At 37.1% G+C, this 20,169-nt stretch overlaps 2 protein-coding genes across 2 annotated transcripts in view; both read left to right on the top strand.

Annotated features, from left to right (window-relative positions):
• The window catches only part of LOC134642720 (uncharacterized), a 244,022-nt gene that overhangs the window by 99,573 nt on the left and 124,280 nt on the right, over positions 1-20,169 (top strand). The gene's annotated exons all lie outside the window — the stretch shown is intronic.
• Positions 236-7,479, top strand: pnrc1 (proline-rich nuclear receptor coactivator 1). Its single transcript, XM_063495856.1, has 2 exons — positions 236-862; positions 4,578-7,479. Exons 1-2 carry the CDS (start codon positions 530-532, stop codon positions 5,046-5,048), a joined length of 804 nt encoding a protein of 267 aa, XP_063351926.1. The 5' UTR covers positions 236-529; the 3' UTR covers positions 5,049-7,479.

Below are 20,169 nucleotides of genomic sequence, written 5' to 3' on the forward strand. Positions count from 1 at the left end.
GGTTACTAATGTTATTAGATTTTTTGGTTAAAATATTAATTTAATCATTTCATTATTAATAATTTAATAATTTAGGGTGGGGGGTGTATACGTTAAGGGTCAAAAATCAAACCTTTCTCGCAGAAATTCACGTTTGAGTCTGAATGCCCTTCTGTACTTTGACGGATGCACAGTTAGTTGTCTTGTTTTGAAAGGTTCTACCGGAAGTGACGTATTTTATTATGGGTAACTTAAGCTCTCTGCCACTTTTGCTTTGACAGGCTCATTTTGCACGACGCGCCATCCATTGTTTAGCGGCAGCAATAACTGAAAAAATTCTCTTAAGTTTCCACACTGGAGCTTCCGTTGAGATACTTTAACGTTAAATCCGTTAAGTATTTGTTTTCTGTGTGAGGGCAGCTCGAAAAAAGGAAAGCGAATTATCCACTTAGCTAATTGGTAGCTAACTGTTAGCCTGTGACGTTGTTAGCTAAAACAACATCCGCGGAGGAATTAGACAGCCTGTTTATGTTTTCGCCACTTCAGAGACATGTTGGACGGATCTACCGCTTACGGCGATGAAGCCAACATCGGCAACGTCGAAAATAACAACCCGATATCGCTGATTTCCAGCAGCGATGTGACGAACAAAACGAAGCAGGTTCTGCTGAAGAAAGGCGGAAGGAAGCTGCGGAACGCAGCGCCGCTGCATCACCACAAACCCCCGAGAAACTGCCCCAACAGCCGCCTGTCGGACCACCACCAGCACAACAACAACACCCTGACGGCGTCGACTGGTCACAGACCCGCAGCTCAGGGCGGAACCGAGCCCGGTGAGACCGTGCTCACCCTCCATCCCCTCAAACATGGAGCCAGGAAAGAGGTACAGATTACTAACTGCTGTACTGCAGCTCTGCACGGGCTTGGTGCTGAACTGACAAGTAAACCTGTAGCAAGTTTAACAAAGGCCATTAAAACCATAATGGGAAAATAAACTGTGATCCACAAAGTGTATGATCATATCGGTTGCCTTCAGAAAGTACAAAACGTCTAATAAGCCTTAATATATTTTATTTTAAGGTTTGTTACAAGTGTGCATATGCATTTCTTTCTCTCTCTGGCATACTGTTAAATTTGGTAAAGTTGGTTCTTAGTTATATTTTATAATCCAAACATTTAATGAAAAGTCAGTGTCTGCAGCCATGTGTATATTAAAGTATTTGTGAAGAAATACATGCAGACTCATGTAAATGTACACGTAAAGATACCCATACAAAACTAATTGGGCTGAAACCCAGTTGTTGTGCCTGAGGCGTTTTTAACTGACGCAGTTACCACTCTTTCTCCTGAAGGTGACGTGAGTCGAGTCTTTGTTCCTCTTTCACCCCGCTGATTAGCCGAGGAAAAAATGTTCCAAATTACGCATGGATGGCAGGCTTGTATGTCAGATAAATGCAGAAGGGAGAGTCCACAAAAAAGACAATGAAAACATGTTTTTGGTATAGGAAGTGTATTACTTTAACAGACGGACTTGTTGGCGTTATTATAAATGTGCAATGTTGTTCCTGCTTATTAAAAATGTTTGGTGCCTGCCTAAGCTTTGTTTGGGCCTCCACCAAAGGAAAATCACCTGGACTGTATTAGCAACAGTTTTAATCATATTTTCCTTCAAACTGGATCTTTCGTTTTACTCAAGCTAAATTGTTTCTGTTACTTATAGTAACACAAACTATCAAAGCGGATCAGTTGTGGTTAAATGGCTTGTTTTGAGTCAGGAGAAAACCTGCATGTTTAAGAATATCAGAAAACAGGGTGTTGCTGTGTGTAGTGATTTGACGGGGTGGGTGAAAACAAGTATGAAACTGTTCAGTCTATCGCAATACTACGCCCCCAAGCTTATCAGGTTATTGCGAAATAATGACATCATCTAACTGGCAGCGGGTCTTCAACACACCCGAGTCTTTTGTTTTTCTTTTCTTTTTCTTTTTTTTGTATAAACTGTCTTTCTACACTGTGGTTATACTCTGATAATGAAATGTAACCCCCCCCCCCCCCCCCAAAATCAGGAGTCTGCAACAGTCAACAACTGGATTTTTACGCAAAACATTGGTGTCAGTAAATTCGTAAACAGATGGGAATTTCGATATGCAAGCACAGAAGATAATAACAAATGAGGGAGGTTTGAAGCGTCGACGGAGTAAGTCAGTTTCTCCAAAAGTGAAACCTAAACTACAGGCTGTGTGTTTGTCTCAGCAGCTGTGAGAGAAAAACTGTTCAAGCAGAAAAGTTATAATTGTACACACAGATGAGTCCAAATGACTCATAATGTTGATGTGTAAATACCGGTGGTAGAAATAAGCAACTTTTTGACAACAGCTTTACCATATAAACCTAAAAGATGATAATGTGCGACTGTTTTTTATGCATTACAGTGGAACCCTGGCTTACGAAGACACCATTTAACAAAAAAATTCAAGTTACGAAGGCACGTAACGACAATATTTCTGCCCGTGGTACGGCAAAATGCCCGCGTAACGAAATAGATAAAATAGAAAATTTAAAAAAATTAAATTAAATTCCATAATGTTATGTACATGTACACGTATGTATGCATGCATACGTATGCTTTCTTCAACCTCCGCCACCTCCTCCTCCACCAAGAACTTCGTCTTCAGCCAGCATCGCCTCACTCAAAAGGCGATGGAAAAAGGTGCTTCGACTTACGAAAATATTGACTTACGAAAGACCCTCTGGAATGAATTAATTTCGTAAGTCGGGGTTTCACTGTATTTTGTTTTCAAAGCCAAATGTTTCCAGATTTTATGATTGTAGAATTCAGTAATTGATTAAATGCTATTTAAATTAAGTGATCATTTTGGCTCCTAAGGCTGATGGGGGGGGGACAAAAGTGATTAAATGGTTAGCCATGTTGCCCTTATTTCCTTTTCATCACGTCTCCAAATTCTTGTTTTTGTTTAGCTTGAGCCAAGATGGCGAAAGAACCTTTAAAACCCAAGATTTTATCTAAACACATCTATGCTGACATTTTGAGCTTCCAACTATGCATTTAACCCACATCTTCACAAACAACCTGACTCTGGAAATGTTTGTTTGTAAGGTCAAAAACATCCCCTACTGTGGTCCATTAGAGCTGGGGGATATAAGATTTTTTTCATATCACGATATGTTTTTTTCATTTCAGGCGATAACGATATATATCACGATATAAGCCAAATAACTATATTTGTAAGATTTAAATGTGCCGTTGCTCACAAGTAAAATGTGAAATAATCAGCAGCTTGTCTTGATTTTAATATTTATTTCCCATAATAAGTTCAACAGGGTAGATGTACTTAAGGAACATGAGACTTTTTCAGATAAATAAAGGCAAATATTGCAAACTACACAAAAGGCAGCCGCTAAAGCATTTAAGTTTCAAAATAGAACAAACAAAACAGACTACTAAATTGTCAATTCCACTTAGAAACAAAATATTAATTCTAAAAATAAATCTTAGTTTGTTTTACAGAAGAACAGACAAAATTGACTAACTTTTGTCAATATCAAATAAACTGAGAACTAAAAGGAAATTTTCAATCTCTCCTTGTTGTATAGCTTTCTGAACTTTCTGAATCCTTTATCATCCGCAACTGAAAATAGTTGTGGATGATTACTATACCTTTCTAATGTGACGCTGTTGTCCCTGGCTCTCTCTCTCTCTCCCTCCCGCTCTGTTCCTGTGCTACTGCGAGTGTAACTACCGCCCCTCCCCCCTCTTCCCAGCGCTAAGCACAAGGCTCGCGTGCAGAGTGAAGCGGAAAAAAGTGCGAGAGAGAGGGTGAGAGAAGGAAAGAAAAAAACCCCACGGCTCGCGATAAGGAGCCGGCTCGCGTCGTTCACGTCAAAAGTCCGGCTCTAAGAGCCATTTCGTTCGCGACCGACACATCACTACGAAATACCTTCGCACTACGGAACTTCTATGGCCCTTCCGTTCGACAATCTCTCCGGAATTGGAACCATCATCTCTTTTCTCTTCAGTAACCTGGTCACCCACGCTCTCGGTTGATTTTTCTCTAGTCGGCACACTCATTTCCTCCATTACCTGGGCAGCCCGGCTGGCTGCTTCCCAAACAACTACACATGTGCGGCTTGGCACTTGTGCTGTACGTAACAAGTCACGTGAAGTGACGCTGCGGCTGTGATTGGTTCGGCTCTGCGCTACTTAATTTGGATTGGCTGTTCTTTTCCTTTTTTTTTTTTTTAAGAGAGCAAGGTCTGTCGCAATAGTTTATTTTTTCTATCGAGAAAAAGTTATTTCGCAATACATATCGTTATCGTTCTATCGCCCAGCTCTATGGTCCATACACTATAATTAATAAGACAGCCACTGTGACATCACGATGACATCAGTTAACCACAGTGTTAACATTTTGGTCACTGAGATGTGCGTGTGTGTTTTGGAGTAATAAATGACCATATTTAGACAAGAGGGTGAAGTGTCAGCTTACTAGCCAAGGCTGCAAAGAAGCAGACGTCTGCCCTTTAGTTTAAATTTCAATGAATATTAATCCAGTTTTATTTAAAACTGTGTTTTGCAGCTGCTGAAATTTAAAGGTGGCAGATTGGAGCGAGGGGCTGCACAGCCAGGGGGTCAAGCTAACCGCAGCCTGCCTAAGCATGATCAGACCAACCATAATGTGAACACCAGGAGCCACAAGCCCAAGCAGAGCCAAACACCTGGTGCTGCTCACCCCACAAAGAAGAAAGATAACAGCACACCGAATAAACCCACCTCCGTCCCTCAGGCTCAAGAGCAGAAAAAGCCCCTCCACCCCTCCAACAACGTAAAGATTGTGAATGCACTGCCTGCTGAAGCTGCACCTGAATACCTCAAAGATGGTGAGAAGGTCTATGCTGGAGCTAAGTTCAGTGAGCCACCCTCACCCAGTGTCTTACCGAAACCGCCCAGCCACTGGGTCGGAGAAGATGAGCCTATTAAGAGCAACCAAAGCCGGGAGCAAATGACTGTTCATTTGAAGTCACTGCTGAAGGTTCAGGATGCATCATGACCACAATTTGGAGTTTCAAATCAGAGCTGACCTATAGTGTCTGATATGCGATTAACCTTTAATACCCACAATTGGAAAATTAAAATGGAAAGTTAAATGTAGTTTGGCCTTTTTAACACACTGCAATACAATGTAGGGAGTTTTATTCACTGTAGTACAATTTCCCATTAGCCAACATGCTGCCTGCATTTGTGAACATTTTGTACACATTGTGTTGTTGCTGGAAATCTGACTGACATGCTGTGTATGTCAGATGTTTATCAGATACTTCCTGACTTCTGGTAAGCTGATGAATGACTGAAAGGTTTTTTGTCACTCAGTTAGTGAGATTGTGCAAAAGTGATCTGAAGTCGCCTCCAGCAGCAAAACAATCAGTGTCTGATGTTTACGTCATGCAAAGTGATGACGGCACTTTCTTTGTGAACACTTTGGAAATGGCAGCCATGTGTTTGACTTTTTAAAGCACTTGTGTAAATGTACATAATCTATTGTAAACACACATTTGTGTATATTTTTCTTGTTATTTTAACTGAGATTCTAGTTTTGTTACTGAGGTTTTTCCAGAAAAGAGAAAAAATAGTCCCCCTGCGAACTGAGGCACTTTGTTACAGCTTCATCAGCATGAGGCACAGTGGATGTAAGAGACTGTTTTCAGTGTAAATCAGTAAGAGCAATCAGGAAGGGCAGGACACCTTGTTTTGATGTTCCAAAGCTTGACCAGCCACTTTGATGAATTCACCAGCCAGCTTAGAGCACAGGAGAGGACTTCCACGTTCTGGCTGTGTACCTTTCAAAAGGCTTGGAAAGTGGACTAATCAAAAATGGGGGGGGGGGAAAAGAAAAGGCATGACCTTAAGTTACAGCTGCTAGCTGAAGTTCTTTCCCTTCCCTCAACATGGGTCCAGCTGGTGGAGAGTCGAGAGTCAAATCAGGGACTGTGATGCTGAAGGGGCTGTTGAAGCCTCAGTGAACGCAAGATAATGACGACGATGTGAAAAGTCGCACAAACCAGCTGCTGCAGAAAGCCAGTATCCTGCATCCACACCAAGTGCTTTTTCTTTTCTTTTCTTTTTTTAAATTTATTGCACTGATATAAAAAGTGTGTACACTTTAAGTTTGCTTTTTCTTTGTGTCCACCAAGCACTTAGCCTTTTTTCTTTTTTGTTCTTAATTTTTGTTTTTTATCCCCACACCAGAAAACTAATGTTTACAAAACGGTATCTGAAGTACATCTACACATTAATGTTTCAGGGACTTCATGGCAGTAAAATTAAAATAACAATTTTCAGTCTTTTTTTTTTTTTTTTTGACAATCAGTGATGTAAAATGTTGTTATAATGAATCAGTAACTCAGCTGTCCTCATTTTTATATGAAATGCCAGGATTAGAGTGAGTTGATTAAATAATTTGTTTTGAAGGCACTATATTGAAAAAAAAAAAATCCCCAAACATTTGTTGCTTCTACCTCCTGAAATCTTCTAAAGACATTTTATTGTTTCGCTTTTGAATTTGGAAAATTGTAAATTGGATGTTGAGCTACTATCAGACATTTTATCCATGGATGAATTGGTCATTCCTGCAGCCTCAGACACTGGGAATGATTGATTTGTGCTATTATGTGGTAATAGAGGCAGGTAAACATGCAGTAAGTGAGGATGTCTAAATGAGGAGAGAACAGAGTCACAGAAATGTTTGTGTGCTATGTGTTATTTGCTGAATAGAAAAAAAGAACAAAGCAAGTTGAAAAGAGATTTATTTTTAAAGTTTAGCTTTTTCAGTGAAAACAAGGACAAAAAGGAGAAATCGCTGTTGTATACACACATCACAATGTTTCCACACTTTAACTTTTTACAGATGTGTAAGGCTCACTTGGACATAGTCAAGTATTGTTTTTTCTTTTTGTATGACTTTTTTTTTTTTTTCCTAAAGGGGACTCGATTTTCACTCACATGCTCATGCCATGTACCTCTTACCTGTATTTGTGTTTCTTACACACATGATTGTTTACCAGGAGTGAAGTATGTGTTAAAGTTAATACAGGTCATCTTATGATTATGTACCATAAGTTTTCTTTATACCATAAGTTTCTTTTTCTTTCTCACTTTTTTTACTTAAATAATTTTCATGGATGCAGGCAGTTGCTGGATCTTTTTTCTTGACCTCTGTGACGTCGCTTGAATGGAAAATTGTATTAACGTAGCAAAAAAACTGCCCATTTTATTGCAGTGTTTTAAAATCATTTCATTCCATTTATAAGAATAAGCTTAAAAATGCATTTCCATGCCACAATTTGAGAATAAAAGACGTTTATTTTATAAAGTCTTTCATATCAAAATTCAAAATGCAATTAAAAAATTGGTAACCCCTACTATGTATTGTTTGAGTATTCATTACAGGTGGAGTTATTTTTGTGGAAATGGGACATAAGTGAAATTGCAAGACTATTGCGGCAACTTTTACCAGAATAAGGAACTATCACATCATCATGACATCATTACTCCTTTAACCGTAAATGGTTTATAGTATTCACATTATATATTTGTTTATTTATATATTTAGTTAACAATTTTTAAGGTAGACCACATACTACCACTAGTAAACCCTTCTTAAATCCTAAGTCCCATGACTAACTATAGGTGAGTAATATTAATTGATATTAATAGTATTATTAATATTAATAGTAATATTAAATCTAATGCATCTCTCAGGGATTTAAATGCACTCATCCTGCTGATATGATTCAAACTTGATCAAATAGCTGAAGTTTACTAGTTATTTTGTAAAAATTTCTATTATGGTGAAAGGAAAAAAAAATCCTGAAGTAATTAAACAGAGCTTGTGTTATCATTGTATTGCATTGTGTGTTTACTTGGACTATGTAGACATTTACAAATACTTTCCAAATATGAAAACTGAATTCAGATAAGTTTTAATGTTTTATTAATTTAAAATAATAATAAATGCAATTTTTAATATATGTATTTATTTATTTATCTAAAGAGTTTAGCCAAAAAGAAAGAACGAAACGTCAGTAAGCAGTTTTACTATTCATTGGGACCAAAAGTCCCAATGAAGTGCAAATATACAATTTTTTGTTTTGACTTGTCTTTTGCACCTTTATTTATTTATGTATTTTTTATTCTACAGCGGTTACTCCAATTACACTCGGAGTTGGAGAGGACGTCACTTTGCTCTGTGAAAATCTGATAAGCTACAAGTTCTTCTTTGGAACTTGAAAATGGAGGTGATTAAACTTGGTGTGGTGTAGATTGCTAAAGATAAATCAGACAGACTGTTCTTTTCTTTTCTTTTGGTTTTTTGGTAACTGCAACTATAATCCGATGTACCAATAATCAGCACCATGGACAGCAACTGCAGTCAGAGGGCATAGGAGCGGACACCTTTATCTCAGCTTGTCATTGATACAAACTCACGTCATATTCTTCAGCTAGGCTACCACAAACCCGAAACAGATTTAGCCTTTCTAAAGTGTAAGATACCTGTAACTTTATAAGCATGGCACGAAAGAGAAAAGCCCATTAAGCACAGATTCTGTCATGCTAGTATCAATCTGATACCACTACCAAAATCAATACAATCGATATCTGGATATATCTACCCTATATAATTATTTTATCCCTAAAGTGTTATTCCTAAAGCCATAAACTAGTTTCATTGTTTTTAAATTAAAGTATCTACATTATTTTGAGTCTGAGGCACTGTATCTGGTAGAGGATCTGAGTCCTGTAAACCAAATGAGCCACACCAACCACGGATCCACCTGAATGGTGACCGTTACTGGTGCTAACTAAATTAATAATTAAATTACAGCATCACAAAGGGGAAAGGAGATTGCCTAGGTTGTCTATCAGAGCTCCTAATACATTTGGGTAAATTAAATCAAATTACTGTCATCTGTTTATTATTAAATTACTCTTTTGTCTAGTGGGAGCAACATGTCATACTGGACAAAGAAATCTTAGATATTAATAAAATTTATAAAATAACCATGAACCTTAAAAATCTATTTTAATACTCTATAATAAAATACAGTTAATAACATTAAATCCATCTGAGACAGCATTAAACAATCACCTGATGTTGGAATATAAGTTGTTTTTGTACAAATCTATATTTTATGTGAAAACTTGTTCCTAAAAGAAAAAAAGGACATTTATTTACATACTGTAGTAATACTGAGGATACTTGCCTTACTTGCCAAATCGTCAGCCAGTTCATTAGTGTCTTAACCATTTTGTTTTCCGTGTTTGTGTGATGATTATTAGAGCTTTCTCACCACATTCTCACCAAAAATACTTCCCCTTTAATTCTTAGAAAGGTTGCCAAAGAGCTGTAATGAGGAACAAAAAATGGTTTCTTTCTCATAGCAGTGAATAACCAACTGTCTGCTCTTATGTGCCTGCTCTTATGTGCTTCCCTTTTTTCTAATATATCCAACTTTATTTCTAAATATACTGTACATTAAAGAAAAATACAATTTTAGTCACACATTCAACTTCCCCACTCATGTTTATCTGGCGATTCCTTGGTGAGGGAATATAAAATTAAATGTAAGCATTTAAATCATCAATAATGTGAAAAAAAACTAAAATCCCTGAGGTGACAATGACAAGTGACTCACTAATTACAAATTACAAAAACTACAAATAGTCTTTAAGAGGAACCAGTTCAGAGAAGCTGAGAGTGGAGACTGGTGGAACAATGGTTAAACTTAGATGGAATAAAATATTGTCATGTCTGATCCTGATGTTTCAGGTTGCAGGTAAGGATACAGAACTCATTTTTAATGGCAAGAAAATATACCTTTAGCAATAATATATTCATTTAGTTATTATGGCAACTAAACAGGCTCTGTTTTTTTAATTGAGTATGAGATACATTGATAAACTTCTATTGGATCTAAAATCATATTTACTCTGATGGTTTTTAAAAAAAGATCTGATTTGTAGTAAGTGTGTTTTAAATTTCTCTTCCATTTTCTCAATAGTATCTGGAAATGCAATATCCATTTTAAAGAGAGTTGGGGATGATGTCATTCTGCCTTGTCCGTGTGTGACTGATGACCAGAATAAATGTGACAAGACTACATGGACCTTTTTTTCAAAAGATCAACCAGCAGTAGATCTGATCACACTTGGGCAGATTGGTGAAGAGGCCAAAACTAAATCAGACAGATTGAGTGTTACAGCGAACTGTTCTCTGCTTATAAAGAAGCTCACAGTTGAGGATGTTGGTCGTTACCGCTACAAACATTGCACATCAGCAGTAAAACCAACTCAAGATTTTGATCTTTCAGTTGTCTCCAGTGAGTATTTACTTCAAACTAATCTCTACTCAGATTCCCTTTTCATTAGAACAGAAATTGAAACATAACAATAATCATGGTTACATTAAGATTATCTGTTGAGTGGATTCTCTTTCTTATGCATTATTTCCATCTTTAATAGTGACAAAATATGAGGAGAGTGATATGATACCATTATTGATATTACGTATCAATTCAATTATTTATTGTTTCTATTATCAGTACTCATTGGGCTCTCATTGGCTCCACTTTAAAAGTGAGCGCCATTGCTAAACAGTATTTGTGCAAATGAATTACATGCTGTGTGGTCAAATGTTTGTGCATGTTGGAGACATTTCCCATCTCTGTTGTGATCAGTGCTGGGGTTGTTACTCAAAAAACTAATTATTAAAAATATTACACAGAGCACTTCTCTTAAAAGTAATGCAGTACTTCACTTAAAATTAAATAATTATACAACTCGTTACTCAGTAAAATGTGCTGAAATGCACTGTCACATAATCTAAACCTATAGGCTACAGTCCCACACACCAACAGAAAAGCCTATCCTAAAAAGGATACACATATGATCTTTCTTTTAGCATTTAGGTATGAACAAAGAACCGAAAGCACAAAGCAAAGATGAAAACCAGAACAAAGCGATCGTCACAGTGATTCTACTGTAGAAACATGAACAGGTAGAAACGGAGGCTGCAGCCTCACTCTTCATCACTGCTGTTGTTATCTGTTGAAGTTCAGGGTCTGCCAGACACTCAGCTTTAAAGTGGACATGACACACTTCATGTATAAAGAATAATTTAGACCATGGGCACTGTCTGTGTAGCTGGATTTATGAAATAAGTGCTTAAAGTTAAAATTATAAAAAACATGTTTAGCGCCATCTTCTGTCAGTACAAAATATCGATGAGCAAGATCGATAGGCAAGCAGACTAACAATTCCAAGGAGATGTAATTCTCAGTGTAATTCTCTGAAGCAAAGAACACCTTTTCATTATTGTAGTTCCTAAATTTAGTATAATAACGAACTGTTTTGACCTTGAAAAAAAGACAAAGGAAGAACATAAATAAAACCTGAATAGTTTGATGAGAAGCACAAAATAATAAAAATAATTTTATCTATATATTACACATTATCTTTTCCCAGACTTAAGATGGTCAACAAATAAATTAATATCACAGTTATCTAAAATGAAAAAAAAAAAAGTAAGAGATAGTCAACAAAGGCAACGATTTTCAGAGTGTTGAAAAACATTCTCAAAAGGTAAAAAAGATGTTAGTTTTTATTAAAATGAAGTCCAGCAGAAATGTTAGCTGGAAGTAAGCAATATCAAGGTTTTATTCTCTTTGCAGGTTCATCTTCTTTGAGGTCCATTATTGTCCTTGTAGGTTTAGCAGCACTTATAACAGCTGTGGTAATGGTCAACACATGGGCCAGAACTAAAGGTATGTTTAATAATGAGACGTTTTAATACATTTGAATTCTTAATAATAATCAAAATAGAATTTAATTCTTTTGTTTCTTTTTTTTAGGGAACAAAACACAGATGGTTCAAGCAACAGTACGTAGAAAAATCAGTAATTCAATATTCACATATATTTCTTCAGAGAGACAAGTTTTGTTATTTTATATGTGGATGATCTATGTTTGATGTTCATCTACAGTAAATGTGACCGAGTCTGTGAGTGAAGGTCATGACTGGAGATTAGACCACCTTGATAACACACACTTAAAAGTTTTTGGTTTTGTTTTTTTTTTTAAGTTGATGGGTGCAGTTGTTAAGGTGGAACCAATAGCTGCTGTAGCAGGCTACACCACTTGCAGACTGACAGGAAAACAAAATATAGAAAAAAAAATCTAAAGAGCACAAGTACAAGAGAAACTCCGGAACATTGAGACTGAGGGAGAGATCAGAGACTGGATACACACACACACACACACACACACACACACACACACACACACACACACACACACACACACAGCCACATGACAAGCTAACATAAGAAATTAAACTTTAATTAAATCAAAATTAAAGGGTTATAACAGAAATCATAGACATTAGAAAGACCAATTTGATCATTTTTATTTATTTATTGACTTATTGACCTATTTATTTTTCATAGGTGTCCTATAATAAGGATAAAGATGAAGTTGCAATTCACTATGAAACCACAGGGGACTCTGCTGTTTCTGTCAGACTTCACTGAGCAACACCATGGAAAATATCATCACACAACTATACCATCCACAACTGTTATACCCTCTACAAAATGTCTTAGTGAAACAACCTGATCAGCTATCTTTTTGTATTTTGTGATACAAAATACAGCCTTTTTACTGCACGAGGGTGAAATCATTGACCATTGTCAGTTATTTAATTTTACACCAAAAATGAGCTGTGAATAATGCTACTATGTAAGCTGGAAATAAAATGTACAAATATTCAGTTTTAGTGTTTTTCCCCCTTTTCTTTTAAAGGCAAAGGTGAAGAACAAATGTAATATATATATATATATATACACACACACATATATATATAGCATTTATTATATATTACATAAAATTATATTTTATATATAAAATTATAATAGGTGACCTCAGCCACTAGGTGACCTCAGTGTGTAAGGATATACCCAGTCTCTTGTTTACCACAAAAGCATAACATCGGCCATGTACAGAAGAAAGTAAAACATTTTTTCTTGTTTTTTTTTCCTTTATAAATTTATAGTTCGGTTTATGGCTTCAACATCCCAAAGTCAGTCACTGGATTAACTGGTCATATCAAGGTGATTATCAACTCAATGAATGAACCACGGGTTTCCCAGTGCTGATATGAAATAGGCAGCACTGGCAGCACATGACCAGTCGCAAACTGCACAGTGAGTGATGCTGCATTTTTAATGAAGATGATTAAACTAGTAATTTGCAAGTATTATTACAAATATAATGTTAGAAAAAAAATCAGATGTTAAACACATGATAGAGGCTGAAAAAATCACAGCTGCAGCCAAAGCAGAAGTGTGTGAGTGTAAGTAATAGAATAGTAATAGTTCGTAGGATGGTTTTCCTCTTATTCTTTCAGCTGCATCCATTATAATATTAGATGCTCTGAAAGCAAGAAAAGAATAAGTATAAACCTTATGTACACTGCTTTAGAATCATATCAATATATTAAAACTGGTTAAACTTGAAGTTATCTCTAATTACATGTTTTACAAGATACAACATGTGATTAAAACAAGATACTGCTCTCAGTTTTCTAGTTTGCTCTCCTGCATATACCTGCAGTCAGTTCCACTTTCCTATATTGTTTACCTCATTTATCTAGCTGTTTTATGGTTTGTTTGTTTTTTAAATTAATTTCTTGCACGTTTCCTTGCATTTAACTACATGAAACCACATGGCAGCTGTTTGTAATCAACAAACAGCATGTAAAATAGTCAGATTGTCTATTCTTATTTAATTCACTTAACGTACAGAATTCACCTGCTTGCTGCTACTACTGCACATTCACCTAATGTATATACTATATATAATGTTCTTCCTCTACCCCCCCCCCCCCCCCCCCCCCCCCCCCCATTTTTGCACATGTTGAGGAGCGTGTCAGGCTACATTTCACTGTGTGTTATGCTTGTATAACTATGCATGTGACAAATAAAGAACCTTGAACCTTGAACCTTGTGTTCATATGAAGCCTCCATGCAGCTGTTCTAACACATCTTTAAACATCTGGCTGAGGCCAGGGCTGTGCATAATGTTCACCCATATGCTGTGGCTTAGGTGGGGGCAATGCAGGGCACTCAACTTCCCTCACCACGTTTCCTTTTAGACCGGTTGGATAAAGTGGGCCAGGAGAGGTAACCCATGACTGTCTCAGCCTAACCCACACTTATTTTCAATCAACATTTAAATACTGTTTACTGACTAATCTATTCTCTGACATTTAAATAAAGAACAAGATACATATTTGTATTTGCTGACCTTATATCAAATTTCCATATAGAAAAGGTCCATATCTGAATTGTTGTTGTCAGATTGTTAAACACCACCAAGGCTGAAGATTAACATGTACACTTAAACATTCATTTGTTAGAACATAGTAAAATGATACAGCTGTCATATTAAGAAGTTGAGAAGCTCAGCTACTCAGCCAAATTTTTCCTCTAGCTTCAAATTGGGAAAACTTTATTAATATATTAACACTTTTCCAGGCATACTGACCATGGCAATTTTATTTATATAGCACATTTCATTATACTTAAATTCAAAGTGCATAAGGCAGAAGATAAAAAAAGGGATAAAACTTGCGTGTTGATAATTTCTTAAATGTCATGGTGTTTAAAGTGCAAGCACATTTTTATAGCCTTTTTTACACTGCTGTATTGTGTTTTTACAGACACCACTAATTTGTCTGCAGCAGCGTTGTCTTTCACCCTATATTATGTATTTAACCCCCTCAAATTTCCTTAAAAGTTTTATTTTTCTGTCTTTAAAATCAGCCACTCTTCTGTCAGCAGACTTGTCCATGAAAAACTGATACTGCCCCATGTAAAAAGTCAACAAAACAAAGTAAGTGACATTAAAATGAAGAAGTGAAAATTCATGATGAAGACGTAACATCACTCCTCCAAGGAATACAAAAATAAATAGTTTGTATCTGAGGAACTACTCAGTGAGTTGTGCAGACAATCTTAAAGACAGAGCAGTTCTGATACTGTTTGAGATTGAAGATAAGATATAAGCGAGACAGAGACACATGTTGAAACAGGTGGGATGGAAAGAGATTGAAGTACCCCCAACTTACCTCTCTGAGAGAGGGCAAAAGGTCTTAACATCCAGTTTATAGTGATACAATTCAATTTACAATTCAATTTTATTGATATAGATCCAAATAAAAACAACAGTTGCCTCAATCTCTGTTTAGTACTTTAGCGCCTTATCTACATGTGCTTTTGCTAATAGTAAATTGTCAATCATACATCCATCTGTCTATCCTTTTTCTTCTACTTATCCAGAGCCAGATGGGCAGCTGTCTGAGTAGACTTCCCTCTCTCTATCCACCTACTTTAGGTTACCTGGGGGAACACCGAGGGTTTCCCAGGCTGCCAGCGTGGCCTGAGTCTGGCCCGGAGCTTTTTTGCCCAGGAGGAACTTTTTTAGCATTGTTCTCAGATGGCCGAACCAACTCCACTGGCTCCTTTCGATGTGGAGGAGTAGTGGCTCTACTCTGAGTCCCTCCTGCATGGCTGAGTTCCTTACCCTCTCTCTTCTCTAAGGGAGAGGCCAGCCACCCTTTGGAAAAAGCTAATTTCTGCTGCTTGTATCCAGGATCTGGTTCTTTCAGCCACTACCCAAAGCTCATAACCATAGGTTAAGGTACACAGCAAATCCAGCATGTCCAAATTAACACTGTCAGATTTGATTTCAACTCTTTTAAAGTGTCTATATGGGTCCACACCAGAGAGAGTTAATTTAACTCTTATTGGAGAGTTGATAGTTAACTCTGATTTAGTGTTAAGTACCAAATCTGTCTGGAGTTGATAATTTAACACTTATTAATGCTAACTAGGTGTTAAGAGTTTATATACTAACTCTCACAGAGTATTCTAGTTTAACTACATAAGAGTTATCTTCTAATTAATTCTAAAAAGTTTGAATTTTACTTTTCTGAACTTCTAGAAATTCCTTTGGAAATAAACATTTATTACAAAGAGGCAATGGTTTTTGAAAAACATTTATTTTGAACTGTGCACTACAATTTCAAAACATTTTCTGAAACATGTAACAATATGGAGCAATGTACATGTTCTCACTTTCATTAGAATATTGTTTATCAAACGATCTGACATAGGTAAATGCAACAGCATGCTCGTTGTTCTTTTCTTCAATACAATATGCATGTCCTCCATTCATCACTTCTGCTCTCCCCCATATTCCACCTTCACAAGCATATCCTGTGTGGAGATTCAATAAAAATTAGTTGTGCACTAATTAATTGCACAAATAATCTGGTAATCAATTGCAGCACAGTAAAAAAAAAAAGAAAAAAAAGAGAAAAAAAGAATCATTTTTGAGCTATAACTTGTATTTTCCCAAAAGGTTCCAGATACGAATCCAATGCCCATATTTAAAGGCAATATTCTACCCGAACATGTTTGTTAAAATGGTGCTCTCTCAAACAACTGAAGAACACAGACAACAGTTAATGTTGAACTAAATTTAAAAACTCAATCTTTTTCATTTTTACCTAAACCGTGTGTACAAAACTGGAGGGATCTAAACGTACAACCCAGTCAGGACATCTGCTACTGCTGTTTGCTCGTTTTTTTTTGTGGGAGATCGTTTTCAGGCTTGAAGTAGCACCATTATACTAACATTTAACAATCTAGACATTGTTTTAGGTGTATTTAAGTTAACCAAAAACTTGACTGAAAATTCATATGCAAGCTTTTTTCAAGGCTGTACTATTTGCCCGCAGACAATCCATTTCAGCTAGCTAAAACAGATTATTATGCTATCACAGAGCAACGTGGCTAATGCCTTTCACACAGCTTTGTCTCAACTCCAAAAAGCCACAGAAGTAAAAGCTAATAATAATAATTGAAACAATCTCACAAAAAAATGACTTACCAAGCATGGCAAACAACTCAGAAATATGTAGAGCAAAATGTTCTGAAACGGCTTCACTTCAGCTTGGATCGGAATCTGTGGTGCTGGGGGTGGAGTCTATGAATTTACTCTATTAGTGTCATAGCCCCTCTAGGAGTTCGGAGTTAAGAGGTCAAGAGTTAATGTTTCCATTGTAACACCTCCAGATTTGACATAGAAACACTAATTTTTAACACTCGATTGTAACTACTATCATTTTACACCTCGGAGTTACATTAAAAGAATGTGACTCTACTTAGAGTAAAATTAACTCTACTTTTGCAAGAAGTCTACTAACACCAAAACATTTGACACTTTTGAATTTGCTGTGTAGTGACTTAGAGTAATTAAGACCTTTGCTTTTACACTCGCATTTTTACAGGTCTTATTTCACTACGATGGACCGGTACAGCGTCCACCTCACTGCAGCCGCAGCATCAATCCATCTGTCATTTTCCCTCTTCCCTCCCCCCTGACTTGTGAACAAGACCCTGAAATACTTAAACTCCTCAACTTGGGGCATCAACTCATCCCTGACAAGGAGTGGGCACTCCACTCTTTTCCAGCGGAGAACCATGGCCTCAGACTTGGAGTTGCTGACTCTCATTTCTGCTGCATCACACCTTGGCTGCGAACCGCTCCAGTGTGAGCTGGAGGCCACCACATGATGAAGCCAGCAGAACCACATAATCTGCAAAAGGCAGAGACGAGATTCTGAGATCACCAAAGTGAAAGTCTTGTGCCACTTGGCTGCGCCTAGAAATTCTGTCCATAAAAATTACAAATAGAATGGATGACAAAGGGCAGCAATGGCGGAGTCCTTGACCCCCCAGGAATGGGCTGACTTACAGCCGGCAATGCAAACCAAGCTCTTGCGACAGTTGTATAAGGACCGTACTGCTTGTAGCAACATGCCAGACATCCCATACTCCTGAAGCACTTCCCACAGAACACTCTGGGGAACATAGTTGAATACCTTCTCCAAGTCCACAAAACACATTTAGACTGAGCAAACTCCCATGCACCCACAAAAATCCTTGAGAGGGTAAAGTGCTGGTCCAGGGCCAAAACCGCAGTATTCCTCCTGTATCTGAGTTTCGACTACTAGACAGACTCTCGTTTCCAGAACCTTTCCCAGAAAAATACAGATGTTTTTCTTCTATTTTTTTCTTTACTTGTGTCCCCCTTTCACTACAGGCCCTTTGTCTTTCAGGCCATAGACATTAAACATACACATTTTCAGGCCATACACATACATTGTGGCACATCAAATAAAATTATTGGCATCTCTTTATTATTAAATTGCTGTTTTATCTGGTGGGAACATTATGTCACAGTGGAAAAAACCTAATTAACTTAAATATTAGAAAAAGCATAGAGACAAACATATTAATCCAAAGAGAAGAAATCATGTGCTCAGTAATATTAAGAACACATGCTTATCTGCCTTCAGCCAGTTTACCAGTGTGTTAACCTTTTTTGTTTTGGGTGGTTTTGTGGTTATTATTAGAGCTGCTTTTGTAGCCACATTCTAAATACTTCCCTTTTAGTTCTTAGAAAAACTGCTAAAGAGCTGCAACAAGGAACAAGAAACTTTAACTTTAACCTTTTAACTTTCAACTTTTATGTACCTCCTGTTTTCTAATATACATTCATTTCGTGATTCATATAGAGAAAATAAAATTGACTTAAATGTGAGTATTTACATCAGCAAATAATCTTTAAGAGGAAGCAGCTCAGATGACCTGAGAGTTGAGAGTGTTGGTTCAACTAAGATGGGACAAAATATCATCATGTCTGATCCTGATGTTTCAGGTTGTAGGTAGGGATACAGAGCATATTTTTGAAAGCACTGAAATATACTTTAACAATAATATATTCATTTGCAATTATTAAAAATATCTGTTTTAGTAAAACGTGTTTTTCCTCTTCCATTTTCTCAACAGTATCTCGAAACAGAATGTCCATTTTAAACTGAGTTGTGAGATGATGTCTTCTGCCTTTGTCTGAATATAATAGATAACCAGAATAAATGTGACAAGGCTTTTCTGACCCCCTATCCCACCTCTCTGTGCTCTCTTGTCTTTCCCCTCGCCCCCAACTCTCTGAGGCTGGTTCCGTTGGACGTTTTCCCCTGTAAAAAGGGGGTTTCCTTCCCACTATCCCCGAGTGTTTTGTCATAGGGGATTGTGGGATTGTTGGGGTTTCTTTCTAATACTCTAGGGTTTTACCTTACAAAACAAAGTGCCACCTTTTTTAAACCACCTTTTTTCAGGGTTAAACCGCTCCAGCTCAACTTTGAGTAAGAGACTATGCTGGCAATGTGAACCAAGCTCTTGCAACGATTGTATAAGGACCGTATAGCTTGTAGAAGCAAGCCAGACACTCCATACTTCTGGAGCACGTCCCACAGAACAGTCGAATGCCATCTGTAAGTCGAGAAAAACACTGACTCAGACTGACTGAGCAAACTCTCATGGAACCAGAAGAATCCTCAAGAGGGTAAAGACCTGGTCTAGGGTCCTGCAACTGTGGTGAAAACCACAGTAATCCTCCTGTATCCGAGTTTCGACAGCTAGACAGAACCGTTCCCAGATAAATATAGACGTTCCCATATTGCCATTCTTCTTCTGTTTTTCTTCTTTACTTGGATCGCCCCTTTCACCCACCAGAGGCCTTTTGTCTTTCAGGCCATACACAGTTACATGTGGGCAGTATAATCTCCCGGTCTATAGGATGACAGGCATGGCAAACACGTGTCCATGTACCTAGTTCATGTTATTACTTGGTAGTCTTGCTGATTTGTTTTTGTGAACAGTTAGATTGTGAGTTTCTAAAAATTGTGGTGTTTTCCATCTTTCAAAAAACAGGTTTTGGTTCACAACTTCCTGTTTTTGCCCTTCAAATCACAACCCCTCCCTTTTTAGGATACACAGTTTGGTCACACACACTTAATAAATAAATAAATAATGTAGTAATTAATTAATGTGGATATTATTAAAGAAAAAGGACATACTAAATGCTGAATACAAGCTAAAGTCAGAAATAAACACAAGCAATATAATGTAAATTAATATGTATTGCATTGGAAGATGTTCAGAGCTCTGCTGCTGTTGTTGCCATTTTTTTGATAAATCCTGGGTTTA

This window comes from Pelmatolapia mariae, linkage group LG15, assembly GCF_036321145.2.
Source record: "Pelmatolapia mariae isolate MD_Pm_ZW linkage group LG15, Pm_UMD_F_2, whole genome shotgun sequence".
Taxonomy (NCBI): domain Eukaryota; kingdom Metazoa; phylum Chordata; class Actinopteri; order Cichliformes; family Cichlidae; genus Pelmatolapia; species Pelmatolapia mariae.

What these genes read in the sequence shown, in the direction of transcription:
- pnrc1 (XM_063495856.1), top strand. Translation starts at nt 530, where the DNA reads ATGTTGGACGGATCTACCGCTTACGGCGATGAAGCCAACATCGGCAAC. An exon ending in AACATGGAGCCAGGAAAGAG is followed by an intron (nt 863 to 4,577) that starts GTACAGATTACT and finishes TGTGTTTTGCAG; the next exon opens with CTGCTGAAATTTAAAGGTGG.